Below are 24684 nucleotides of genomic sequence, written 5' to 3'. Positions count from 1 at the left end.
AATAAATAATAAATAAAAATAAAAAAATATATATATATGTATTGACAGCAAAGGCCCTGAGGTGAGAACATGGTGGTCATGTTCAAGGAACAACGAGGATGCCAGTGTGGCTGGGGTGGAGTAGGGAGGCAGAGAAGGGGAAGGTAAGAACAGAAAGGTATCGTGGACCATGGGGCACACTGTGAGGACATTATCTTTTATTCCACATGAGATAGGGGCCACAGGAGGGTGCTGAGCTGTGAAGCGACATGATCTATCATAACAATAGCAATAATAATAATTATTATATATATTATAATATTATTATTATGACTATAATATAATATATAGTAATATGTTATAATATGTAATATATAGTAATATTACTACTATAGTAAATAATATATAGTAATATTATTAGTAATATAATATTAATATAATAATATAATAGTAATAAACTAATATATATCATATATTAGTATTATATATTAAATAAATATTATATATTAAACATATTAAATAAATGCATTAATATATATTTTTAGGGCGCCTGGGTGGCTCAGTCGTTAAGCGTCTGCCTTCGGCTCAGGTCATGATCCCGGAGTCCCGGGATCGAGTCCCACATCGGGCTCCCTGCTCGGCGAGAAGCCTGCTTCTCCCTCTCCCACTCCCCCTGCTTGTGTTCCTGCTCTCGCTATCTCTCTCTCTGTCAAATAAATAAAATATTAAAAAATATATATATTTTTTTATATTATGGATAAATATACTATATATTAAATATATATAATAATATACTATATACTATATTATATATAAATATATAATAATATACATATACTATATATAATATATAAATATATAATATACTATATAAATATATAATAATAAGTAATATAGATTAATACATTAATACATTATATAGTGATATAATAGTTATTTTTACTTTTATAATATAGTAATATTAATATATAATTATATATTATTATTACTTACTCTTATTATATTAGTAGTATTAGTATTAGAAGCCACCATCCACTGAGCACTTTGTGTTATGTGTTGGGCATTGCTCCAGGTGCGTTTAAATCTTATATCATTTGATCCTTATAACAACCCTCTGATTTTAATACTATCCTTTTACGCGTACTATCATTGTACCCATTCGGCAGACAAGAAGACTGAGGCCCAGGGACGTAACTTACCGAAGATCATTCAGCTAAGCAGGTAACAGAGCTGAGTTTTGAACTGTGTCATCCCCACTCTGGAACTCCGGGCCCTCGAGCGCATTCACCCAAAAACCTTAGATTCAGGAGACAGAAGGCAGCACAGCCGGTGGCCCTAAGCAGACCCGGGCTCCGTAACTCAGTTTCAGTTGGCTCTCTCTTGGTTTCCTCATCTGAGCAATGAGTCACCGAGGTGAACCTACCTCACTGGTTTAGGGGAGGCTTTGTGGAGTTGACGTGTGATAAAGCAGTAACGGGCTCGGGTGGATGGTAGACCATAGCCCCCCAACGTCAGCATGACCTGCCCCTGAGGCTCTCTGCTGGCTCTCATGGGCACTCCCCAGAGCTCTAGCTGGCATTGACGCAACAGGAAAAGCGGAGGGAAGTGGGAGTGTTGCCCTCTGCCCTCTCCTCCCTGCCAAGTAGTTGCCAAGAGGCCCAGCCACTTGTGTGTGTGTGTGTGTGTGTGTGTGTGTTTGGAGTTTGGCATGCTGCTTTCATATTATTTTCATCACTAGAGTAAAAGGTGTGCAGCTTTTAAAAATTCAAACCCTCACCAGCTGTGTGACCTTGGGCAAGTCGCTTAACCTCTCTGTTCTTCAGCTTCCTCGCCTGTAAAATGAGAATAATACTCTTCCTACCTTAGAGGTGTCACGAGCGTTCAGGAAGCGAATCAGAGTGGAGAGCTGAACGCAGTGCCTGGTCCACAACGAGCATTAGCTGTGTGGTAGCAGCTGGTACCTGCTGGTACACACGCCCTCTCTCCCCACCCTCAGACCCCACCCTGCCCAGCTTTTACTGGTCAAAATCCAGGAAATCTTCTGCATGTTGGCAGCTCAACCAACTGTGGTATTTCCCTTTGAATATATCAAACAGAAATGCAACATCCAAAACCCACTGTGTCATCTCTTTATCTTTTCCACATAATGACTGTGTTTTCAATCTGTTTCCCTAACTGCACACACATCAGCCCTTTCCTACAGCAGCTTGAGTATCAGCCCGCTGGCTGGATGGGCCGTGCTCACCAACCAGCCTCGGACTGTAAATAAAGGACATTTAATGATAATCACGAATAGCCTTATTATTTTATCCTCATTTTGTACAGCAAATTTGATTCATATAAAAAACAATGAATTATATTCATATAGTTATACATATACAAAACATAATTACCATCATCATCACTATTATTTTACAACAATTAAGATAGCAGATGACATTTTTTAAAGATTTTATTTATTTATTTGAGAGAGAGCACATGAGACGGGGGAGGGTCAGAGGGAGAAGCAGGCTCCTCGCTGAGCAGGGAGCCCGATGCGGGACTCGATCCCGGGACTCCAGGATCATGACCTGAGCCGAAGGCAGTCGCTTAACCAACTGAGCCACCCAGGCGCCCAGCAGATGACATTTATCCAGCATCTATTATGCACCAGGCATAATCCTTATAACAACTGTATGAAGTAAGAACTATTGTTATGCCCCATTTCCCAAACCGTCAGCCACTTTGGGCTCCACCGTCTCCCCAGCATCTAGAACGGCATCTGGCAAAAATCAGGCACTTCGTTGGTATTTGGTGAGTAAAAGAATAAAGAGCGAAACTGAGGCACAAAGCAGCAAAGGGGACACTTAGGTTTCTTTCGGTTCCTTAAGCTCACAGGCACCCGTGTGCATGCTCTTGGCACGTGTGTGTTTGTAAATCAGCTAGTCTTGTCAGAACTTCTGCTCTGGGGACCCGTGGGGCTGAATTGACTTAAACCAAACATAGGATACTTCGCCCCTCCCCCCAGAGAAGCATACATATGCTCATCAAAAGACGTGTGCCAGGAAAGACATGTTCACAGCAGTCCCTGATGGGAAACCACCCAAAAAGTCACGCCAAGGAGAATGAATAAACATACCATGGTATGGGGCGCCTGGGAGGCTCAGTCGTTAAGCATCTGCCTTTGGCTCAGGTCATGATCCCGGGGTCCTGGGATCGAGCCCCGCATCGGGCTCCCTGCTCAGCAGGGAGTCTACTTCTCCCTCTCCCTCTGCTGCTCCCCCTGCTTGTGCTCTCTCCTCTCTCTCAAATAAATAAATAAAATCTTTATTAAAAAAACATAGCATGATAGATTCATGCAGTGGAATACTCTATAGCAGTGAGGATGAACAAAGCACACACACAAATGTGGATGGATTTCATACATATACTGCTGGGGAAAGAGGCAAACAGACACGCAGGGGAGGTGACTGAGTGATACCATTCACATCAAGTTCAAAAACGAGTAGAAGAGTTCTGTGGGGGGTGGGTAGCGACTGGGGGAACAGGAGGGCACGTCGGCACCAGGCTTATCCTATTCCTTGACCCGGGTGCTCAGTATCTGTGCACATTTGGCTCGTGGAGATACACAGAGCTTCCCAGCTCTGACGTGCGTGTGTCTGTTATCTGTGAAAATAGAGTTAAAGCTTCTTTCTTAAGAAGTGGAATTGGAGGGGCGCCTGGGTGGCTCAGTTGGTTAAGTGTCTGTCTTGTGCTCGGGTCATGATCGCAGGGTCCTGGGTTCAAGCCCCACATCAGGCTCCCTGCTCAGTGGGGAGTCTGCTTCTCCCTCTGCCTCTGCCTCTGCCTCCTCCCCCCTGCTCATGCTCTGTTTCTGTCTCTCTCTCTCTCTCAAATAAAGAAATAAAATCTTTAAAAAAAAAAAAGTGAAGTTGGTGAATCGAAGGGCTAGTTCACTGGACAAGTGGCCATTGGGTGGATTATCCAGAAACTGCTGGGGTTCCTGGAGTTTGGAGAATCGTCCTTTTTTTTTTTTTTAAAGATTTTTTATTTATTTATCCATGAGAGACAGAGACAGAGAGAGAGAGAGAGAGAAGCAGAGGGAGAAGCAGGCTCCCAAGGAGCAGGGAGCCCGATGCGGGGCTCGATCCCAGGACCCCGGGATCATGACCTGAGCTGAAGGCAGACGCCCAACCATCTGAGCCACCCAGGCGCCCTGAATCGTCCTTTGCTGTACACCTGAGCGTGCCAGATACGTGGACCCTTTGACCAAAAGCTTTTCTGTTGGGCCGCCGAAGTGAATTCCAAGAGCCTGGAATTCCAATGTAACGGTGATAAGATCCCACCTCTCAAATTGCCGTTTCTGATTCCCAGATTCTGAAAAGAATTAGCCTACAAAGCCGAGATGGCCAAATGCCACCCTCCCGTCCTTGGCCTCCCTCCTTCCCTCCATCCTTACCGGCTCTTGTAAGAGGATCCTCATCTTGACCAGATGCCACTCAGAAGCCTGATCCGGGCTCACAGCCAGGACCCGGGAGGTCTGGGGGTCTCTCCCGGCGTCTGGCAGCTGGTGGATTCCTGGAATTTCATCCCCCTTGCCGAGGCTCCTAAGGGATGCCTCTGAGCACTGCCACCTCACGGGCCCCAGCCAATCTTAATAACCAGGGGAAAACAGGAGTGGCCTTTTCGTACTCTAAGGGTGTGTTTGTCCTGTATTCTTCCCATGACTCACACATCCCAAAATTACTGGGCAGCAAAGGAAGGTGGGTGGAGAGTTGACCCAGTGTCACCAACCCCAGTTTATCAATGCCATCTGTTCCTGGAAGCTAGATCTGCATGCGGTTTGACCTTGAAGGCCTGGAGGTCTTCACTCTCACTTCCCCGGGGGGCCCTCTGGGGTCATCCTCAGGGAGCACCCACTGCCCGCTACCCACCTCCCAGCCTCCAAATGTATACCAGTCCCCTCTCTCTGCTCTCTGCAAAGCCTTGAAGACAGATAAATATTCCTCCCGCCTTCCGTGTACTGAGAGAAACAGCTCAGGGTCACATTCCCCACAAAAGGGCCAAGGTCGTCAACCACAGGGCAGACAAAAACACAAACAAATCATATCCCTCCTGTTCCCCCAGTTTCCCGTCTTTGAAATGGGAGGATGTTGACCGTCGTGGTCCCTAACCTCACTCCCAGCACAGGCGCCAGGCCGAGAACGTGAACTTGAGGGCCAGAATGACGAGACTCATAGTCCAGGTCCACGGTGGGTGAGATCCAGGGCCTCGGCCTCCCTGGGCCTCAACTTCCTCATCTGTGCAGTGGACGTTTTGCCTTGAGCAATACATGGGTGAAGAGATTTCAAGCACATCCGTGGGTGCCCGGCTCACCGGCCCATCGGCTGTGCCTCCCTACGTGTTAAATTAACAATGACGAAAAGAATACAATAGAAATTGTTAAAATGTACATTTTAAGAAGGCTTAGCAAGAGGAAGTGGTTCTCCAATTTCAGAACTCTTATTCAGCAGTTCTTTTGTGGCTATATACTTCTCTCTGTGCATGCTTTGGGTGGAGGGGATATATTTACACATTTCTTTTGATGTCCTTTAGGGAATAAAACCGTGTTGTTAGAGGACATTGTTCTGGGTGCCTGGTGGCTCAGTTGGTTAACCGACTGCCTTCGGCTCAGGTCATGATCCTGGAGTCCCGGGATCGAGTCCCACGTCGGGCTCCCTGCTCAGCGGGGAGTCTGCTTTTCCCTCTCCCGCTCCCCCCCCTGTCTTGGCTGAGCCTTGTTGTGGCCCCAGACACTCCCGACGAGACAAACGCCCCTTCTATCCCCTCCTGCCATGCTCTGGGAGGCCTCCTCATCTCCCACATCCTATGGGAACCCACCCTGGTCAGAGAAGAGACGAGCATGGCAGAAGCTCAGGATGGGGACTGTCCTTGATCAGCCCAAACTTCCACTGATCTCAGATTTACAGGAGTGTGTCTCTCAGATCAGTAGAGCTTCCTAAATGCCGTGGTCACTGATCCTGAAGTGCACGTTTCTCAGATTCTGGGGGCCTGAGGTTTTCTGGTGTCCCTGGCGCTGGGGGCTCTTCCCCGAGGGCTGGGGGATGCTGGGGGCAGAGGCCAGGGTCTCCATAGCCTGCAGATGGCTGGAGGTGGAGAGCGGGCATGGGGGGAGGGAGACACAGCTTTTATAGAAAGGGAGGGCTGCTCTGGGTGTGGGATTCCTTTTTACGGCCACTCCGAAAGACGCCAAGTACCAGCCCCTCAACACGGGGGGAGCTAGAAGAAGAAGGACCTTAGACAGTTACATTGACATAGGAAATTGCCATGTTGTGGGTCAAAATAGGTTGGTGGCACCTGGGTGGCTCAGTGGGTTAAGCGTCTGCCTTCGGCTCAGGTCATGAGATGGGATCAGCCCGCATCGGGCTCCCTGCTCGGCGGGAGCCTGCTTCTCCCTCTACCTCTGAGGTTCCCCCAGCTTGTGCTCTCTCTCTCACACACACAAATAAATAAATAAAATCTTTAAAAAAAAAAAAAAGTTTGCATTCCGGCAAATCTGTTAACGAGAAAGCAGATTAGTGGTTGCCAGGGGCTGGGGGGCAGGATGGGGTTTCTTTGGGGTGATGAAAATGTTCCAGAACTAGGGAATGGTGACCGTTGCACCCCACGGGAATGTACTAAATGCCATTAATGGTGAATTTTATGTGGCTCATATTTTATAATTTTTTAAGTAATAAATAATGAGCCGTTACACCCTCTCACCCCAAAATGAGATGAAGTGTGGCAACTTCATGGAGCTCAACCTAACATAATTTTTTAATTAATTAATTTTTTAAAGAGATTTTCTTTTTAAGTAATCTCCACCCCCAATGTGGGCTCGAACCCACAACCTCGAGATCAAGAGTCACACGCTCCACCGACTGAGCCAGCCAGGTGCCCCCAACCTAACACAATTATAGAAACCTGAAAGGGTAAATGAATGCCCAAGATGGGGAAACAAGTCCCTTTTGGACAATGTATATTATTATGTGATATCTGATGCACGGGAAAGAGTGTAGGTAACATCAGTGTAAGCTGATCAGTAAAAGAACAAGGAGTAAATATTTTAGTTTTTGCTGGCCAAGAGGTCACTCGAGGTTTCTGTCACAGCTACTCAGTCTGCCTTGGTGGAATGAAAGTAGGCACAGACTGAATGGCCACAGCTGTGTTCCAATAAAACTTTATTTACAAAAACAAGCAGTGGGCCGGATTTAGCCCCAGGCTGGAGTTTGCCGACCCCCGATCTAGATCAAAGACTCTGAAGTGTTGAAATTACAGACTCGTAGAACATTGGAATCACAAGCTGTTAGGTCCAAGGGATCCGACAGTGGGAGTCACAGACTATTTGAATCATAGGATTCTAGAACCTGGGAGTGTTAGACATATGGAGCTCCCGCTGTTGGATGTTATAGAAAGGGAAATTTGTAGATGGTCTGGACATTAGTGAAGGAGTCCTAGCCCTCTGCTGTCCAGTATGGTAGCCGCTGGCCCCAGGAGGCTCCTGGGCATTTGGAATGTGGTGCATCTGAGATGCTGTGAGTGGAAAATACACTCCAGATTTCAAAAATGGGTAGGAAAAAGCAATGTGAGATCTCTTGATAACTTTTTATATTGATCACCTATTGAAATGAAAATATTTTAAATATATTTGGTTCAATAAAATATATCACCCAAATTTGTGTTATCTGATTCTTTTGGTTGCTCTTTGCTTGTCCCTTGCTTAGCTGCTGGAAAATGTAAGCTCCCGTATGTGGCTCACATCGTATTCCTATCAGACAAGGCGAAATCTGGAGTAATACGCTCCTGGAGGCCAGAAGTGTGGTGCCCGGGGAAGGTCACGTGACACGGATGCGGGGGAGGAGGCTCTGACCCAAGCCCTGGGGAGCCTGGCCTGAGGCATAGGTGGGTGTGTGGGTGACAGGGGACTTCGTGGTGGGGAGTGGGGTGGGACAGGGGATGGACACGGCCAACTCAGCCAAACCCAGTCATCCACTTCCTTTTCCCACCACTTCCTCTTCAGGACTTGTTGACCCAGCAGATCCCCCAAACCCCAGATTTGGCAACGGCCTGGCCCTTCAGCCCACTTCCTTCCCAGGCAGGGCTACTCAACACCTCAGAGAAGCCACCTGGATCCCCACTCGCCGGCCTCCAAGTGTTTCTAGAAGACCAGGGGGGCCCAGCTCTTGTTTTTTTTTTTTTTTTTTTTTTTTTTTTAAAGATTTTATTCATTTCATTTGACAGAGAAAGACCCAACGAGAGAGGGAACACAAACGGGGAATGGGAGAGGGAGAAGCAGACTCCCTGCCGAGCAGGGAGCCCGATGCGGGACCCGACCCCGGGACTCCAGGATCATGACCTGAGCCGAAGGCAGTTGCTTAACCAACTGAGCCACCCAGGCGCCCAAGGGGCCCAGCTCTTGGAACAGCATCTCCTTCCCAAACCAGAGCAAGGGAAAGACCTCACTGCCTGCAGCCCACTCCCCAAACCAGGAAAGCTAGCGTCTGACCAGGAACAGAGATGGAGAGAGGGGGGTGGGGGGCGGGGGGGATAGAGGAGGAAGTCAAGAAGGACTTCCTGGAGGAGGCTGCACCCTGAAAGAAGGTATAATAGGGACAGGGATGATCGGGGCACCTGGGATGATCGGGGTACCTGGGTGGCTCAGTCAGTTAAGCATCTGCCTTCAGCTCAGGTCATGATTCCAGGATCCTGGGATGGAGTTCCGCATCGGGCTCCCTGCTCAGCGGAGAGCCTGCTTCTCCCTCTCCCTCTGCCTGACACTCCCCCTGCTTGTGTTCTGTCAAATAAATAAAATCTTAAAAGAAAAAAAAAAAAGAATAAGGACAGGGATGATCTTTTAAAAACAGGTCGGCAGGGGCGCCTGGGTGGCTCAGTTGGTTAAGCGACTGCCTTCGGCTCCGGTCGTGATCCTGGAGTCCCAGGATCGAGTCCCACATCAGGCTCCCTGCTCAGCGGGGAGTCTGCTTCTCCCTCTGATCCTCCCCGTCTCATGCTCTCTGTCTCCCATTCTCTCTCTCAGATAAATAAATAAAATCTTTAAAAATAAATAAAAAAATAAATAAAAATAAAAACAGGTCAGCAGCCAGAAGACCAGACAGGAAGCAAGGTAGAGACCCAAGTCTGGGAAGAGGGGGGAGCTTCTACCTGGAAGGGTGTCGGGTGGGAAGAGGGTGGCCTCCAGCCTGGGTCCCAGGCACAGGCTTGGTGACTTCGTGGACAGTAGGGCTTCCCTGGGATGGGGATTTGAGGGGAGGGGAAGGCTTGGGAGAACATGACAAGGTCAGTTTGAGTGAGGTCAGTGGGTGCTGAGGCCACATCCTCCAGAGAGCTGTGAAGGTATCGGGTGAAGCTGTAAATGTGGGCAGCATGTTGGAGAGAGAGAACTCCAGAAAGCCAACATTTAAGGGCCGAGGAAGAAACTCTGCTGATTGGAGGTGGTAGGAAAGGGTCGTAGAGAGAGGACGCCCAGCTGTGGGAAGAGGGTGGGGAGGGATGTTGGCTGTCTAGCTAGAAAGGACATCCAAGATCACAAGGGGCTTCCGGGGTGGTACCAGGTGCCTCCCCCCACCGACCTGAGGCTTAGGTCTCCCCAAAGACTGTGGTGCCTGAGGATCTATCCAGGTATCAACATTTACTACCAAAACCACACACAGCCCCTCCTAGAAGCCCAGCAGAGCACCTGTCCTCTGTGCTCAGACAGTGTCTTTATTTTTTTTAACTTATTTATTTACTTGAGAGAGAGAGCACACACACACACACACACACACACACACACACGAGTGGGGGGAGGGGCAGAGGGAGAAGGAGAGAGAGAATCTCAAGCAGACTCCGTGCTGAGCGGGGAGCCCGACATGGGGCTCGATCCAAGGACCCCGGGATCATGACCCAAGCCAAAATCAAGAGTCTGATGCTCAACCAACTGAGCCACCCAGGCACCCCCAGACAGTGTCTAAATAAAAGTTGTACCCAGGCAGACGCAACCATACTGTAGTAACAGGATCCAACGACATTGGCCACAATCGTGCAAGATCCCAGCCCAGCACTGCAGGCTGTTCCCTGGGCTCAGCCTGCTCTTGCAAAGATGGAGGACAAGTCTATACCCACGTTGTCCACTTTGGAGGCCACCAGCCCTGCGTGGCTCCTGAGCACTTGAAATGGGCCAGTCTGAATTGAGACGTGCTGTGTGTAACATACACACAAGATTTTGAAGACTTGGGGGCGCCTGGGTGGCTCAGTCAGGTAAGCAGCTGACTCTTGATTTCAGCCCAGGTCACGATCTCAGGGTTGAGATTGAGCCCTGAGTCGGGCTCCCTGCTGAGAATGAAGCCTGCTTAAGATTCTCTCCCTCTCTCTCTTCCTCTGCCCCCCTCCCCCCACTCACCTGCACTCTCTCTCTAAAATAAATAAATAGATCTTTAAAAAAAAGATGGGCATCTGGGCGGCTCAGTCGGTTAAGCGTCAGACTTGATTTTGGCTCAGGTCATGATCTCAGGGTTGTGAGATCGAGCCCCATGACGGGCTCTGTGCTCAGTGAGGAGTCCGTTTGAGATTCTCTCCCTCTCCCCCTGCCTTTCCCCCTGCTCGCACTCTCTCTCTCTAAAATAAATAAATAAAATCTTTAAAAATATATTTTGGTTATATTAAGTTAGGCAAAATATAGTATTGACTATATTAATACTTTATATATTAAATATTGTTATATAATAATATAATAAAATATATTAATAGCATTATACTATATTATATAGTATTAATATTTTAATATGAATTTTCTATATTATGTAATAGTTCTGTTTTATATTATCTAATTGTAAATATAATTTTAAATAACATAATTATGTAACTGTTATTCATACAATATATAACTGTATAGTATATAATACTCATATGATATATCATTCATATAATTGTTAACATAACATATTTTATCATAAAATACATCACTATTATTTCATCTGTTTCTTTTAAATTTTTAAAGTTCATTAATTTATTTAAGTAATCTCCACACCCAACGTAGGGCTAGAACTCACAAGCCCGAGATCAAAGAGTCTCACGTTCCACCAACTGAGTCAGCCAGGTGCCCCTGGTTCTCCTTAATTTTTTAGTGTGACAACTAGTAAATTGAAAACTGCCATGCGGCTCACATCATATTTCTGTTGGACGGTGCTGGTCTGTATAATATTTCTAGCCAATCCACACACAAGCACGCACACACAAAATACCAAACAGAAATGTTTTAAAGTCATTTATAAATAACACAACGTTACAATGCTTATTTTTTTTAATTTTCATTATTCAAGTGCTGCAGACTAGTTTTCTCTTCTTTAAGATTTATTTATTTATTTTAGAGAGAGAGAGCACGCATGAGCAGGGGGAAGAGCAGTGGGGGAGGGAGAGAGAATCTTAAGCAGACTCCACGATGTGTTCAGACAGCCCCTCCTCCCAAAGCAGGGCTCAATCCCAGGACCCTGAGATCATGACCTGAGCCGAAATCAAGTCGGCTGCTTAACCTTAAGACTGAGCCACCCAGGGCCCTCAGACTAGTTTTTTGTTTTTTGGGGTTTTTTTTAAGTCAAAAGGTTACATGATTGATAGAGCATTCCTTGAAAGGGCAAATTTGGAGAGTGGAATCATGGTTGCCAGGGGTCCAGGACAGGGCTGGGAGGGTGGAGGGACGTGAGGGTGACTGACAAAGGGCATCATCAGGGATCCTAGTGGGGATGAAAATGTCCTGCCCCTCGAGTGTATCAATGTCAACATCCTCGTCGTGATCTTATAACGTCATCTTGCAAGAGGTTCCCATAGTGAAGCAGATCAAGGGCATACAAGATCCCTCTGTATCATTACTTACAACTGCATGTGAATCTACAGTGATAGCAAAATTAAAAGTTTTTTTCTAAAAAAAAAAAAAGTTTTTCTTTTTTTTTTTTTTTGAGAAGCGCACACAAAAAAGCAGTTTGTAACAAAGTAAAAAGTCAAATTTCCCTGTGACCATCTTCCCCCCACCAGGTGCCCAACCAATGTTTTCCAACCCCTCCCAGCACGCCTTCCTCAACACCTGCTTTTCACCAGAACCCTGTAACATCTTTTTAAGTCATGCATTTTCTCAAAACCCAATTAAGTAACACTTTAACTCTCTGCTTGTCTTCAAATCAGCTCACTTAGAAAAGCTTAGCCAGTGAATTTTGCTTTGTCCTTGACAAGAATACCTTTTGAGAGGCTCCTTTCCCCAGCTCTCCGTAAAATAAATACATCACTATTGTTTAAAGGTTAGACTGTTGCCATTTGTCTGTTTTCTCTGTATCCAATGTGTTCTATTCACCGACTCCCCCTGCACCCAGCAGACAGACAGGGCGCCCTTTGGGGGTGCTCCGGGGTAGTACCAGTTTCTGCTTGTTTTCCAAAGCCCTTGGACGGAAAGAAAAGTTGAGGCTCCCTAGAGGGACCCGTTCATCCTGAAAGCGAGGGAGGACCAGTCTGGTAAAGATGGAAAAGAATGGAGGAGGGTTCACTCAAACATCAGCACCCAAGGGCTGGCTGGGGTCAGAGAGGCCAAGAGCGAAGGGACAGGTGGGAAAGGGGGAGCACTGAGCAGGTGGTGGCCGGAAGACCCTCCCCTCACACCGCAGGGTTCTTCACGGCTGGGGTGTCCACCGTGGAGAGGGTGAAGGACCTGCTCTCCCTGCCCACAGAGTCCTCGGTCAGCACCTGCCGGAGCGTGGCCGGGAGGGACTTGAGGAAGCGGCTGTGGAATCCCTGGGCTGCCACCACGTAGATGATGGGGTTTATGCAGCAGTTGATGTAAGCGAAGGCCACGCACAGGGCGTCCAAACTGGACACGGAGGTGAAGATTTCCGAGTTCCTGTGGAACAAGGCCAGCATCATCCCCGTCACCTGGTAGGGCAGCCAGAAGACGAAGAAGCTCGTCACCACCGCCACCACCACCTTGAGCGTCTTGGTGGAGCGGGTGGCGCTGCGGCTCCAGGTCCGGATCAGGAGGAAGGTGTAACAGATGCTGAGCGTCACCAGCGGCCACAGGAAGCCTATGACCAGCCGCAGGATGGCCACGCCCCTCTCCACCGGGAACCCGTTGCGGCCGTAGTCCAGGCTGCAGATCATCCTGAAGGGAAAGTGCTCCGTGCGCACCCGGCGGAAAATGAAGGAGGGGATGGTCAGCAGCAGGGCCACGCCCCAGGCCACGCCGCAGGCCACCCAGGCCACCCGCGCCCCTCGGTGGTTCTGGCACCAGATGGGGTTAAACACCAGCAGAAAGCGGTCGGCGCTGATGACGGCCAGGAGCAGGATGCTGGCGTACATGTTGAGCAGGATGAGAGAGGGCACGATGCAGCAGGCAGCGCTGCCGAAGGGCCAGTGGCCATACTGAACGATGGAGGCAAACAAGATGGGCAGCGCCAGGCAGGACAGGAGATCGGCCAGTGCCAGGTTGAGAAACCAGATGGCATTGATGGTCCGCCGGACCTCGTACCCCGTCACCCAGACCACCAGGGTGTTGCCTGGCACTCCCACCAGGAAGACGATGGTGAAGATTACCAGGGCAATCGTGTTGGAAACAGACAGCTGGGGGGCGCTGGGAGACTCATCCACGGGCATGTTGGGGTCCAGGGTGGCAGTGCCATAGTCCGAGTACTCCAGGGTGCTGTAATACACGGAGGCCTGGGTGGGATCAGAGAGGCAAGAGGAGGATGAGTCTGCGGACAGGTGCCAGCGGCCCGTCGGAGCTCCGTGGCTGGAAGCCCCAGGTTCCTCCCCAGGAAAATGGGGGTGTTAAGGACTGAGAGGCAGCTAGGGTGTCATACCACTTATGCGAGTGGGGTCTCCGGGCCACCCTGTCGCCTCCCCATGAAGTCCCTGGACATCCCTATGATCCAGCAACCAAATGGTTAAAACGCAGTCCTGCTGCAACGTTGTAGTCACTGTCCATTGTGACTGGCCGGTACACAGGACACACTGCTTCTTTTTTTTTTTTAAAGATTTTATTTATTTTTTTAGAGAGCGAGCGAGAGAGAAACAGCATGAGAGGGGAGAGGGTCAGAGGGAGAAGCAGGCTCCCCGCTGAGCCGGGAGCCCGATGTGGGACTCGATCCCAGGACCCTGGGATCATGACCTGAGCCGAAGGCAGACGCTTAACCATCTGAGCCACCCAGGCGCCCAGGACACACTGCTTCTTAGCTATTTTTAATGTCATCGACAAACTGAGATGATATTACTGGGTAGTTTCCCCACGGCCACCCACCACCACCATCACCCGCTTTTGCTGCCTCCCACCCACTGAGGCAGCTCCGTGCTCCGTCTGGCAGGGGCTCCCCAGAGAAGGCAGTGGCTCAGCAGGGCCTCACATACTGGAGCACAACATTTAAGTGAGGGGAAAGAGGGGACCAAAGAAACTCAGGGGCGCCTGGGTGGCTCAGTCGTTAAGCGTCTGCCTTCGGCTCGGGTCATGATCCCAGGGTCCTGGGATCGAGCCCCGCATCGGGCTCCCTGCTCAGCGGGGAGTCTGCTTCTCCCTCTCACTCTCCCTCTGTGCTCTCTCTCTCAAATAAATAAATAAAATCTTGGGAAACAAAAAGAATGATGGGGACATGTCAAAAGGACACGAGAGCCTGGGAGGGACCCCTAGTCAAAATTGAGCCAATTTGAGTATATAATAATGATGATGATGATGATGATGATGATGATGATGATGTTATGGAATGAAACACATTAATATATAAAGATTTATGAGTTCAAAATGATAATAAAAACAAGCAAACCCATTGGTCACTTTTTTTCCAGAAAGGGAACAAATCAAGCACTTATCCTGCCATTTCGCACAGGGTACATTTCAGGGAAAGCAAGAGTCAATGTGGGAAAGTCTTCCTTTAAAGAAAAATCTAAGAATAATACCTGCAGCTGGAATGACAGAATTCAGGAAATAATGGGTCTGGATGGTGACCATCAACATCTGATAAAACCCTCGGGTGAAAGACCGCTGGGAACTTTACAATAAACAGGCTGGGCTCATACCCCAAACCGGCCAATCAACCTCAGCATCCGGAGAAGAGAGACAATCGGACATTCTGTTCTATGTGATGCGATGCTTTAGAAAGGACACAGCCCCACCTATGAGTAATTCTTGCAAATGAACAAATGTGAGTCTAATCAAGGTTCTAGATCAAAAACTACCAGTCTTGGTGCACCTGGGTGGCTCAGTCGGTTGAGTCTCGGTTTTGGCTCGGGTGGTGATCCCAGGGTCATGGGATTGAGCCCCTTGTTGGGCTCTGTGCTGGGCGTGGAGCCTGCTTGGGATTCTCTCTCTCCCTCTGCCCCTTCCCCCACTCTCGTGTGCTCACTCTCTCTCTCAAAACGAAACAAAACAGAACTACCAGTCCACAGGAAAAGCAGGGGAGAGAGGAACATGATAAAAAACACCACAGGGACAAAATCAGATCACAGGAAACTCTACAGGACGAATGGTCTGTTTATTACCACAAATAAATGGCATTGTTAAAAAAAAAAAAAAGAAGAAGAAAGAAAAGAAGGAAAGGAAATTGTCATTGATTAAAAGAGATTTAGGGGGGCGCCTGGGTGGCTCAGTCGATGAGCATCTGCTTTCGGCTCGGGTCATGATCCCAGGGTCCTGGGATCGAGCCCCGCATCGGGCTCCCTGCTCAATGGGGAGTCTGCTTCTCCCTCTCCCTCTGCACCTCCACCCCGACTCCCCGCCTCGCTCATGCTTTCTCTCAAAACAAATAAAATCTTGGGGGCGCCTGGGTGGCTCAGTCGTTAAGCGTCTGCCTTCAGCTCAGGTCATGATCCCAGGGTCCTGGGATCGAGCCCTGCATCAGGCTCCCTGCTCCATGGGAAGCCTGCTTCTCCCTCTCCCATTCCCCCTGCTTGTGTTCCCTCTCTCACTGTCTCTCTCTCTGTGTCAAATAAATAAATAAAATCTTAAAAAAAAAATAAAAGAGATTTAGGGGCATATCAAGCAAAGGTAATACAGAGACCTCATTTGGATCCTGATTGGAAGAATCAACTGCAAAATCAGACATTTTTGAGACAATCTGGGACACTCAAAAATGGAGTGGGTATTTGACAACAGTAAGGAATCGGTGCTAATTTTATTGCGGATGATGTGGTTTTGTGTTTATGTTTTTAAAAAAGGATAAAGATACATAGCCAGTAAAATAGGATGTCTTGGATTTGCTTTACAACACTCCAGCAATGGAGCGTGCCTGGCTGGCTGGCTCAGTCGGTACAGCATGCAACGCTTGATCTCAGGGTTGTAAGCTTGAGCCCCACGATGGGTGTAGAGATTACTTTAAAAAATTTTTTAAAGCCTTTTTTTTCTTTTTTAGAGAAAGAGTGTGCACTCATGCATGCATGTGAGCAGGAGGTGGGGGGGGGAGGGGCAGAGAGAGAGAGAGAGAGAAGCCCAAGCAGGCTGCACACCCAGCCCAGAGCCCTACATGGGGCTCGATCTCACGACCCTGTGATTATGACCTGAGCCAAAATCAAGAGTCTGATGCTTAACTGACTGAGCCACCCAGGCATGCCACCCCCCCAAATTTAAAGATCTTTAAAAAAAAATTTTTTTTTTCAAAAAAACACTCTAGCAAAAGAAATCGCTGGGAGGCAGGAGACAGGAAGGGAGGGGGAGGACTGTGGGTGACTAAGAACAGCAAAACATGGATAACTGTTGAAGCAGGGTCATGGGTACACTAGGGTTCACAGTATCATTCTCTCTACTTCTGTGTGTTTGAAATTTTCCATAATAAGACAAAATAAAGAGTAGAGGGGTCCTGAGCACTTCTTCCCAAGCTGAGCTGCTGAGAATACCATGCCCCCCTAAGAAAGAGTCTGTGAGTCACAGTTGAGCTGGAGAAAGCATTATAGGCAAATCCGTGCCCCAGAGGCACCAGACACAGCAGGAAAATCCCCCTGGAATGATTGTACAGAAGCATCCAGGATTTAGACAGCACTTATCATGTGCCAGACATAGCATTAGCTCTTCTGGTCCTGGCCACGCCCCCTAAAACTTGGTGCCATTAACGTGCCCATTTTCTTGATGAGGACACGGAGGCACAGGAAAGTAAAGTAGCCTGTTCTAGGTCATGTGGTTAGGAATTCAAACCTATATAGGCTAGCACGCAAACCCCGGGCAGGCTGCCCCTGACCATTTCCAAGAGGGGCTGTGGACGGAGGAAGAAACTTCGGTGGTGAGCTCCGTGGCCCTTGGAGCTAGCCCATCCCTGAAGGCCACTTTGTCACCAACCCAGGGAAAGGAGACAGAGAGGAAGAGACATGGCTGTTACAGAAATCTCCAGAGCTGGACATTTAGCGCACCTGGATTTGCAGGCTTTGGTTCATACCCACCGAAAACACCCACCTTGTGGATTATATAAGATGACCAGTGTTCGGGCCCCCAGCCAGCCGAGTGCCTGGCACTCAGTATGGGGACAAGAAAGGGCAGCCAATATGACCATTATTTCTTGGTGTTATGATGATCCAAGAGCTCAGATCTTTCCCTGAACCACTCTTTATTTCTCAGTCCCTTTATGTTGCCAGAAGGCGGGCCAGGCTGGTGGCCCTGGGGTCCTTGCTGGGGGACCTTATCAGGGATTACATCATTATTCAAAGGGAAAGTGTCAATGTCAGCTGAGATGGGGATGAGCAGGGTGTGGTAGGTCCACGCCATAAAATAGGATTCAGCCCCAAAAGAACGAGGTGGGCCACGGTGTAGGTATCTTCTGGGGGTGATGATGATGTTCTGGAAACAGAGCTCAGGGCTGCATGACAGAGCGAATGTACTACAAACACCACTGCGTCGTACACTTTAAAATGGTGAATTAATTATATGTTATGTGAATTTTACTTAATTAAAAAAAAAAACCACACGCCAGCGTCATGAAGCCAAGGGAAGGGTGAGGGATTGTTCCTCATGAACGGGGACCACACAGGCAGGACAACCAAATGCCATGTGACATGCTGGGCTGGAGTCCAGAGCAGGAAAAACCCATTTGCCGCAAAGGGCATATTCGAACAACTGAGCAAGTTTGCTCAATCTGTAGCCCAGACAATAATATTGCACCAAATGTTACATTTCCCAACAATGATAATTGTGCTCTGCTCATGTCGGTGATGGTTAATTGGTCTTGAGAAATGAACACTAAGGTATTTGAGGGCCAAAGGGCATGACGCCTACCACTTACTCTCAAATTTTTCAGAAAAAAAGATGATAGATATATAGATCGATAGATTGATGATAGATAGGCAAATGATTGACTGATAAAGCAAATTTGGAGAATCTGGGTAAAAACTATACTATATGGGAGTTCTTTGTATTATTCTTGTAATTTTTCTGTAAGTGTGAAATTTTTTCAAAAGAGAAAGTTCAAATTGTTGAAATATTTCTATTGGTAAACAGCCCCTGCTGGGAGCCTTACCCCTACCATCCCCCACCCCCACCCCCCCTGCCTCCAGCACCCTGGCTTCTTCCCATTTTCTTCTGGGACCCACCCACCCCCATCCCTCCACTCCTCCACCCCAATCCCCATGCTCCAGTTACTAAAAGGTTAATGCCAGGCACAGCAGGAGGCCCCTAGACCACCCCCCTTTCCCGCCCCCCCACCCCCTTAGGCACCTTAGGGTCTGCTCAGTATTGTGTGTCTGCCCTGGACCCCTAACATGAAGCTTTTGCCCGAGTGACTCAGACTCCAAAGGGGAGCATCGGTCCCCACACCCTGTTCTCATGCTCCCTACTCCTCTCATCAGCTGACAAAGCTCCTTCCTGGCATGAGCTCATGGGGCCCTTTTCCCTTCCCTGACTTCATGAGGGCAGGAAAAAAAAAAAATGCTGATTCTAACACCCTGCCGCTTTCAGGATCCTCCCAGTGCAAGTGGCTTAAAAAGTTTCACCCTTGCAGCGTCCCTACAAAGATGGGAAATAACCAGAGTGTCCAGCACGAGGTGACTAGCCGGCTAAATGACTGATGACACATCCAGAACAACAGAACGCTACGCAACTATCTGAAAGAATGAGGTGTTGATGCACTGATGTGGAAGGAGCTCCAAGATCTAGGGGGGCAGCTAGAAAGCAAGGACCAGGGGCGCCTGGCTGGCTTAGTGGGTGCAGCGTGCAACTCTTGATCTTGGGGGTTGTGGGTCCGAGCCCCACTTTGGGTGTAGAGCTTACTTAAAAACAAAAATATATATATTTTAAATAAAATAAAATAAAATAAAATCTTAAAAAAATAATAAGAAAAAGCAAGGACCAAATGGTGCATAAAGCAGGCTACCTGCAAAAGACTCTCTCTTCCTCTCCCTCTTCCTCCTCCCCTCCTGTGTATCTCTGTCTCCACTTCTAGCCTGTACCTGTCTCTCTCTCTCTCTCCAGAGAAGCTCTAGAGGCAGACAGAGGAAGCTTGTACCAGTGGTTGGCCCCAGGAGGGGGGGAAGGGAAGGAGGGAGGAGGAGGGGCTGGGCAGTCGGCGGGGGGTGGGGGGCAGGCACTGGAAGGAAGCATTTCACCGTATGTATTTTTGTTCCTCTTGTATGAGAAACCACACCAGTGAGTGCACTGTCCATTCCAAGAAACAGACATTATACAGCAAATATAAAAGAATTTGTGCTTCCACAATTCTAGGCAGAATTCTTCACGGCACTAATGTTAATCAACTGGGGGACCCTGACACACCTGGCACTTGCCCGTGGGGGTGCTGCGGTCTACAAGGAGGGACGAATGAACCCCCAAGTGGTGAGGACTGAGTGTTTGATGGAGGGCACAGCCCGGTGCGGGGTGTGGACGGGCTGCAGCCCCATCCGATAGAGCGTTCTGCGCCTGTCCTTGGTGGTGGCCACCAGCCACATGTGGTTGCTGGGTGAGGGAAAGGTGGTCGACGTGTCTGAGGACCTGCATTTTTAATTTGGGCGGTTTAATTAAATTTCAATAACCACACGCGGCTGGTGGCTGCCCAATCGGACAAGGCAGGTCTGGGGCTATGAAGGGACCAGACACTGTTCTAAGCCCTTCCCAGGTGTTAGTTCATTAATTAACCAATAACAGTATTTAAGTCCCCAACAACCAGAAGCGTGGGATACTATTGCTCCTAACTTCACAGGCCCAGGTTTTTTTTCCCCAAGATTTTATTTTTAAGTAACCTCTACCCCCAACGTGGGGCTCGAACCCACGACCCCGCGATCAAGAGCCACACACTCTACCAACTGAGCCACCCAGGCGCCCGTTATGGGCCCATTTTAAGAGCCCTTGTCTATTGTGGACAGGAAGAGCTCCAGAGCAGAATCTGGGAAGAAGAGGAGAGTGGAACTGTTCAGGTGAGGTGAGTGACAGGGTGGTGGCCCTGAGGAGACATGCACGGATCAGAGAACGGGGTGAAGGAGAGGACACAGTACTTACAAGAATAGCAATCACCTTCGTCAAGCTCTGTTCTCAGCCCTTTGCCTGCATTAGCTCCTTGAATCCACGAACAACCCTCTGAGAGTTGTTCCTATTGCAACCTCCATTTCACAGATGGGAAAACTGAGGCTCCTCTTAGAGTTTAAGGGAGCTTCCCGAGTCCTCCCCGCAGGTAGCAAGTGGCAGAGGTAGGAGAGAATTTCTGAGAGCTCGAGCCCTCTCTGAGTGGCTACCAGGTCTACGGTACTGTGGGGGGTGGGGGGAGAATGCATTCAAAGACAAAGCCACAGGTGAGAGCCAGGGAATGTGCTACCCACCAGAAAATGAAAGGAGGTCAGCGTGGCCGGCAGGTGGCCAAGACGAGGTTGGAAGATCCACCCATGCCATGTTCATGCTCAAGAATTTGTATCTTATCCTTGGGTCATGGGGAGCCATGGGCGGTGCTTGAGCTGCAGAGGGGCTAGGTTAGTTTCAGTTTAGAAAGATCCCTCTGGTCGCTGAAAGAAGGTGAGATGAGAGGCAGCAGAACCAGAGAGCAGCTGAGGAGGAGCTCCAGGCCACTGAAGATGGGAGCACAGATGGGGCGTTGGGGGGTCATGGCCAAGAGAAGGAAGCCAAGTAGAAGGATTTGAAAGCACCGAGGAGAGGCATGATAAGGACACAGTCATGCAGCTGGTGCGCCGTAAACTCTGCCCCAGGCCCTAGCCTCCCTCGCCTGGCTTCCGGTAGGGGACCCTTCCATCCCTCCTGATCCTTCCAGTAAGGGAAGTCCTGCCAACCATGCCCCCCTTAAAGTGGAAAAAACAGGTTCCCTTAGGGACGCTGTCAGAGCCAGTAAATACACAGGAGGCAAGGTGGGCTTCCCCCTGCCCTGAACATCCCCCTCCCCATTCTTACAAGCACACAACATCTTTAAATAATCCACCCACAGAACCACATGGAGCCACAGAGGTTACATCCTCGGAGAAATGGGATATGAGAGTGAGGGTGGGCATCTCAACTCCCATTGATTTTCTTTTTTTTCTTTTTTTTTCTTTTTTTCTTAAAGATTTTATTTATTTGAGAGAGAGAATGAGAGAGAGAGAGCATGAGACGGGGGAGGGTCAGAGGGAGAAGCAGACTCCCCGCCGAGCAGGGAGCCCGATGCGGGACTCGATCCCGGGACTCCAGGATCATGACCCGAGCCGAAGGCAGTTGCCCAACCAACTGAGCCACCCAGGCGCCCCCCATTGATTTTCTTGAATTGCACGACGTCTATGACCCCACAACACGCACAGTTTTTAAACCCCACGAAAAACACAAGCCTCCAGGTCCTTGGAGGATGCAGTGAACTGCCTCGCAGGTTGGCAAAAAAAAGAGTTTGATGGGCAGGTGAGGGTGCGGGCAGACACTCTCTGTAGGTGGGAATTATAAGCTGGTATAACTTGTGGCAAGATCCGTTAAAAGAAAATTGCCCGTGGACTCAGCCTTTGCAGTTCTGGAAACCCAGACTTGGGCCAAAGACGTAACTTTGGTTTTAAAGGCAAAATATGGGAAACAACTAAGATTCGCCATTGAGAGTGGATGGACCAGCCCAGTAGACTATTATACAGCGGATAAAAAGAAAGAAGGAATTCCCTTGAAATACTCAGGGATGGTAACAGTATCTTCCTCATAGATGTAAATGCAAAGAGCATAGCACAGGGCCTGGCATGCAGTAAGTGCTCAATAAATACTGGTTAATGATACTCTACATTAGTCATGAAAAAAAAAAAAAGCAAGATGCAGGCTAATGTGTAGAATGTACTTCTATTTGCAGGGGGGAGAAAGGATAGACAAGTCACATGCATTGAGCACCAACTATACCCCCGTAAGAGCTTTCTGTGTATTATTTAGTTCTCTCAATGAGCCTATGATGTAGGTTCTAATTCTGTAGGATTGTTATCCCCATCCTCAAGGTAAAGAGAAGGAAGCCCAGATAAGATGAGTCCTTTTCTAGGCTTCCTGTGACACACGAGAAGCAGAATTTGAAGCTTATTTCAATTTGACCCCCTTGCCAAACTACCCCCTACTTCATTCCCTGCACCTCTGTCCTTGAGTACCTGTAGACTGATTCCGGAAGGACCCAACACACACTGGTGCCTACAGTTGCCTCTGAGGGCCGTAGCAAGGAGTCCGAGGCGCTGGGCTGGGCAAGGGAGAGTGACTATTCACTGAATACCCTTTGGTATTTGGGACCATTTTATGGAAAGGAAAAGAAGGCGAAGCCAATAGTTGGTTTCTCAAAGTCCAGCTGGTCCTCGTCAGGTCTCAAAAGTGGGATGAGGCAATGTCAAGCCCCTCCCTGGTCAGCTAATGTGTCCTCCATTTCCCCTTTCACCCAGATGAAGCAAGACGAGAACGTCTAGCGCGGCAGGTACCAAATCACAGCCCTGCCTCTCTCGAACCCAGCCCTGGGGGCACAGGTGTGCGTGAGGTGGGGAAGGGGGGCCCTCCCTGGGCCTGGAGACAGTCTCCCTCTGACACCCACAGAATCCATGAGACAGGCTGGGTCAACCACGAACCGCTGAAGGACCCGGGCCATCTCTGCTCCTGCCTGGGCCTCGGTTTCCCTGTCTCTACAATACAGAACATCTGAAAGTCCGGGTGGATCGCTATCTTTCTTCCAAGCTGGCTCTTTGCAGCCTCCCAGCCTTCGCTCCTGCTGTTCCCACTGCTGAAAGACCTCTCCTGGATCCCTCCACTTGAGGACGAGTGTCATCTAATCAGACCCAACACATGGGTTTCCTGCCCTGGCGACCTTTCGGATCCCAGCCTAGGGCATCGAGGCACCTATAATCCCATGACAATCTTCCTTCTTAGCTGCATCCCAGCCCCGGAGAGTCTGAGATGAGGGTCAGGGGAGCAGGGAGGAGATGGAGGACAGAGAGAGGAAGAAGGAAAGGGAGAAAGAGTACAAAGGGGAGAGGTGGAAGGGGGAGAGAGACCCAGCAAGGAAAGGAGAAGGTGTCCGAGCCCACGATCCCTCTGCGGAACTCACCATGTTCAGGTCTCCCAAGATCCCCGCTGATCAAAGGTCCTTCCTGCCCACAGACTGTGTTTTTTAAGCCCCAAGGGAGGGTGCAGATCACAGGGAGGAAATGACCAGGCTTTCCCCTCTGGGGCTCTCATTGGTCTGCACACTGGGCACCCCGTCTGGGGCTGCTTCTGTGGGCCACTCACCCAGAGAGCTCTGAACACCTCCTTCCAGTCAGAGGAGGGAGGCTGGGCTTGCAAAACTGAGGAAGTCCCTCGCCTGACAAGGGTGCGATCCAGATAAAAGAGCCCCCTGCCCTGTTCTAGGCTCAGCCCCTCTCTTGGCCTCAGTTTGCCCATTTGGGACCTTCTAAAAGCTGCAGAAAAAGCTCAGAGGTCCAGCTGGCTCAAATTCCCCCTGGGGGTTCTGGGGCACAGGGATGGTGAGCCCCAGCCTCCCAGCCAGTTTGCTTGGAGGCCCAGAAAGGCCAACCAGGTCTGTGGAGGTGGTCCAGGACTTGGGGACTGTTACATCCTCCTGCCTTGGGTTTGGAAGGTGGCAAACCAACCCAGGACGGAAGTCTGAAATCGAGATGACAGCAGGGCTGCTCTCCCCACTCCCCAGAGGCGCTAGCAGGGAATCGGTTCCTGCTTCTTCTAGCTTCTGGTGACTGCTAGCATTCCTTGGTTGGTGGCCGTCACTCCAGTCTCTGCCTCTGTGGTCACACCTCCTTCTCTCCTACTGTGGGTTGCAAACTCCCATCTGCCTCTCCCATATAAGCCCTTGTGATTACATTTAAGATCCCTCTGGATAATCCAGGATAACCTCCCATTTCTTTTTTTTTTTTTTTTAAAGATTTTATTTATTTGACAGAGAGAGACACAGCGAGAGAGGGAACACAAGCAGGGGGAGTGGGAGAGGGAGAAGCAGGCTTCCCGCAGAGCGGGGAGCCCGATGTGGGGCTCGATCCCAGGACCCTGGGACCATGACCTGAGCTGAAGGCAGACGCTTAACGACTGAGCCACCCAGGCGCCCCGATAACTTCCCATTTCAAGATCCTTAACTGCAAAGTCCCTTTTGCTATATGAGGTCATGCCACGGGTTCTAGGAATTCGGATATGGACATCATTGGGAACCTTTCTGAGCCTACCTCGATGAGTGTGGTTGTGATGATGAGCACAGAGACAGGCTCATTTTCCCTATGTTCTTTTTTCTTAAAGATTTTATTTATTTATTTGACACAGAGAGAGAGAGAGAGAGA

The 24684-nt window shown here is 49.1% G+C and overlaps 2 protein-coding genes across 4 annotated transcripts in view; both read right to left on the bottom strand.

Annotated features, from left to right (window-relative positions):
• The window catches only part of C5AR2 (complement C5a receptor 2), a 10664-nt gene extending 5249 nt beyond the window's left edge, over window positions 1–5415 (bottom strand). Inside the window, exon 1 of one of the 2 annotated variants that reach the window (XM_031034671.2) lies at window positions 4418–5415. In XM_031034671.2, the coding sequence (XP_030890531.1) occupies window positions 4418–4441 (24 nt within the window). In that variant the 5' untranslated portion in view covers window positions 4442–5415. Of the gene's footprint in view, window positions 1–1178; window positions 2413–4417 lie in introns of those variants that run through there. The other variant, XM_006739439.3, reaches the window with a different exon arrangement.
• Window positions 5416–11325: 5910 nt separating this feature from the next.
• The window catches only part of LOC115943011 (C5a anaphylatoxin chemotactic receptor 1), a 33808-nt gene continuing 20449 nt past the window's right edge, over window positions 11326–24684 (bottom strand). Inside the window, exons 1-2 of one of the 2 annotated variants that reach the window (XM_031034666.2) lie at window positions 23448–23594; window positions 11326–13689 (exon numbers count right to left, since the gene is read on the bottom strand). In XM_031034666.2, coding sequence (XP_030890526.1) covers window positions 12634–13689; window positions 23448–23450 — 1059 coding nt within the window. In that variant the 5' untranslated portion in view covers window positions 23451–23594 and the 3' untranslated portion in view covers window positions 11326–12633. Of the gene's footprint in view, window positions 13690–23447; window positions 23595–24684 lie in introns of those variants that run through there. The other variant, XM_081807183.1, reaches the window with a different exon arrangement.

Source organism: Leptonychotes weddellii, chromosome 16 (assembly GCF_054177405.1).
Source record: "Leptonychotes weddellii isolate Sample4059 chromosome 16, ASM5417740v2, whole genome shotgun sequence".
NCBI lineage: Eukaryota > Metazoa > Chordata > Mammalia > Carnivora > Phocidae > Leptonychotes > Leptonychotes weddellii.
The sequence above is the reverse complement of the archived record's forward strand: the minus strand, read 5'-3'. Positions and strand labels throughout refer to the sequence as shown.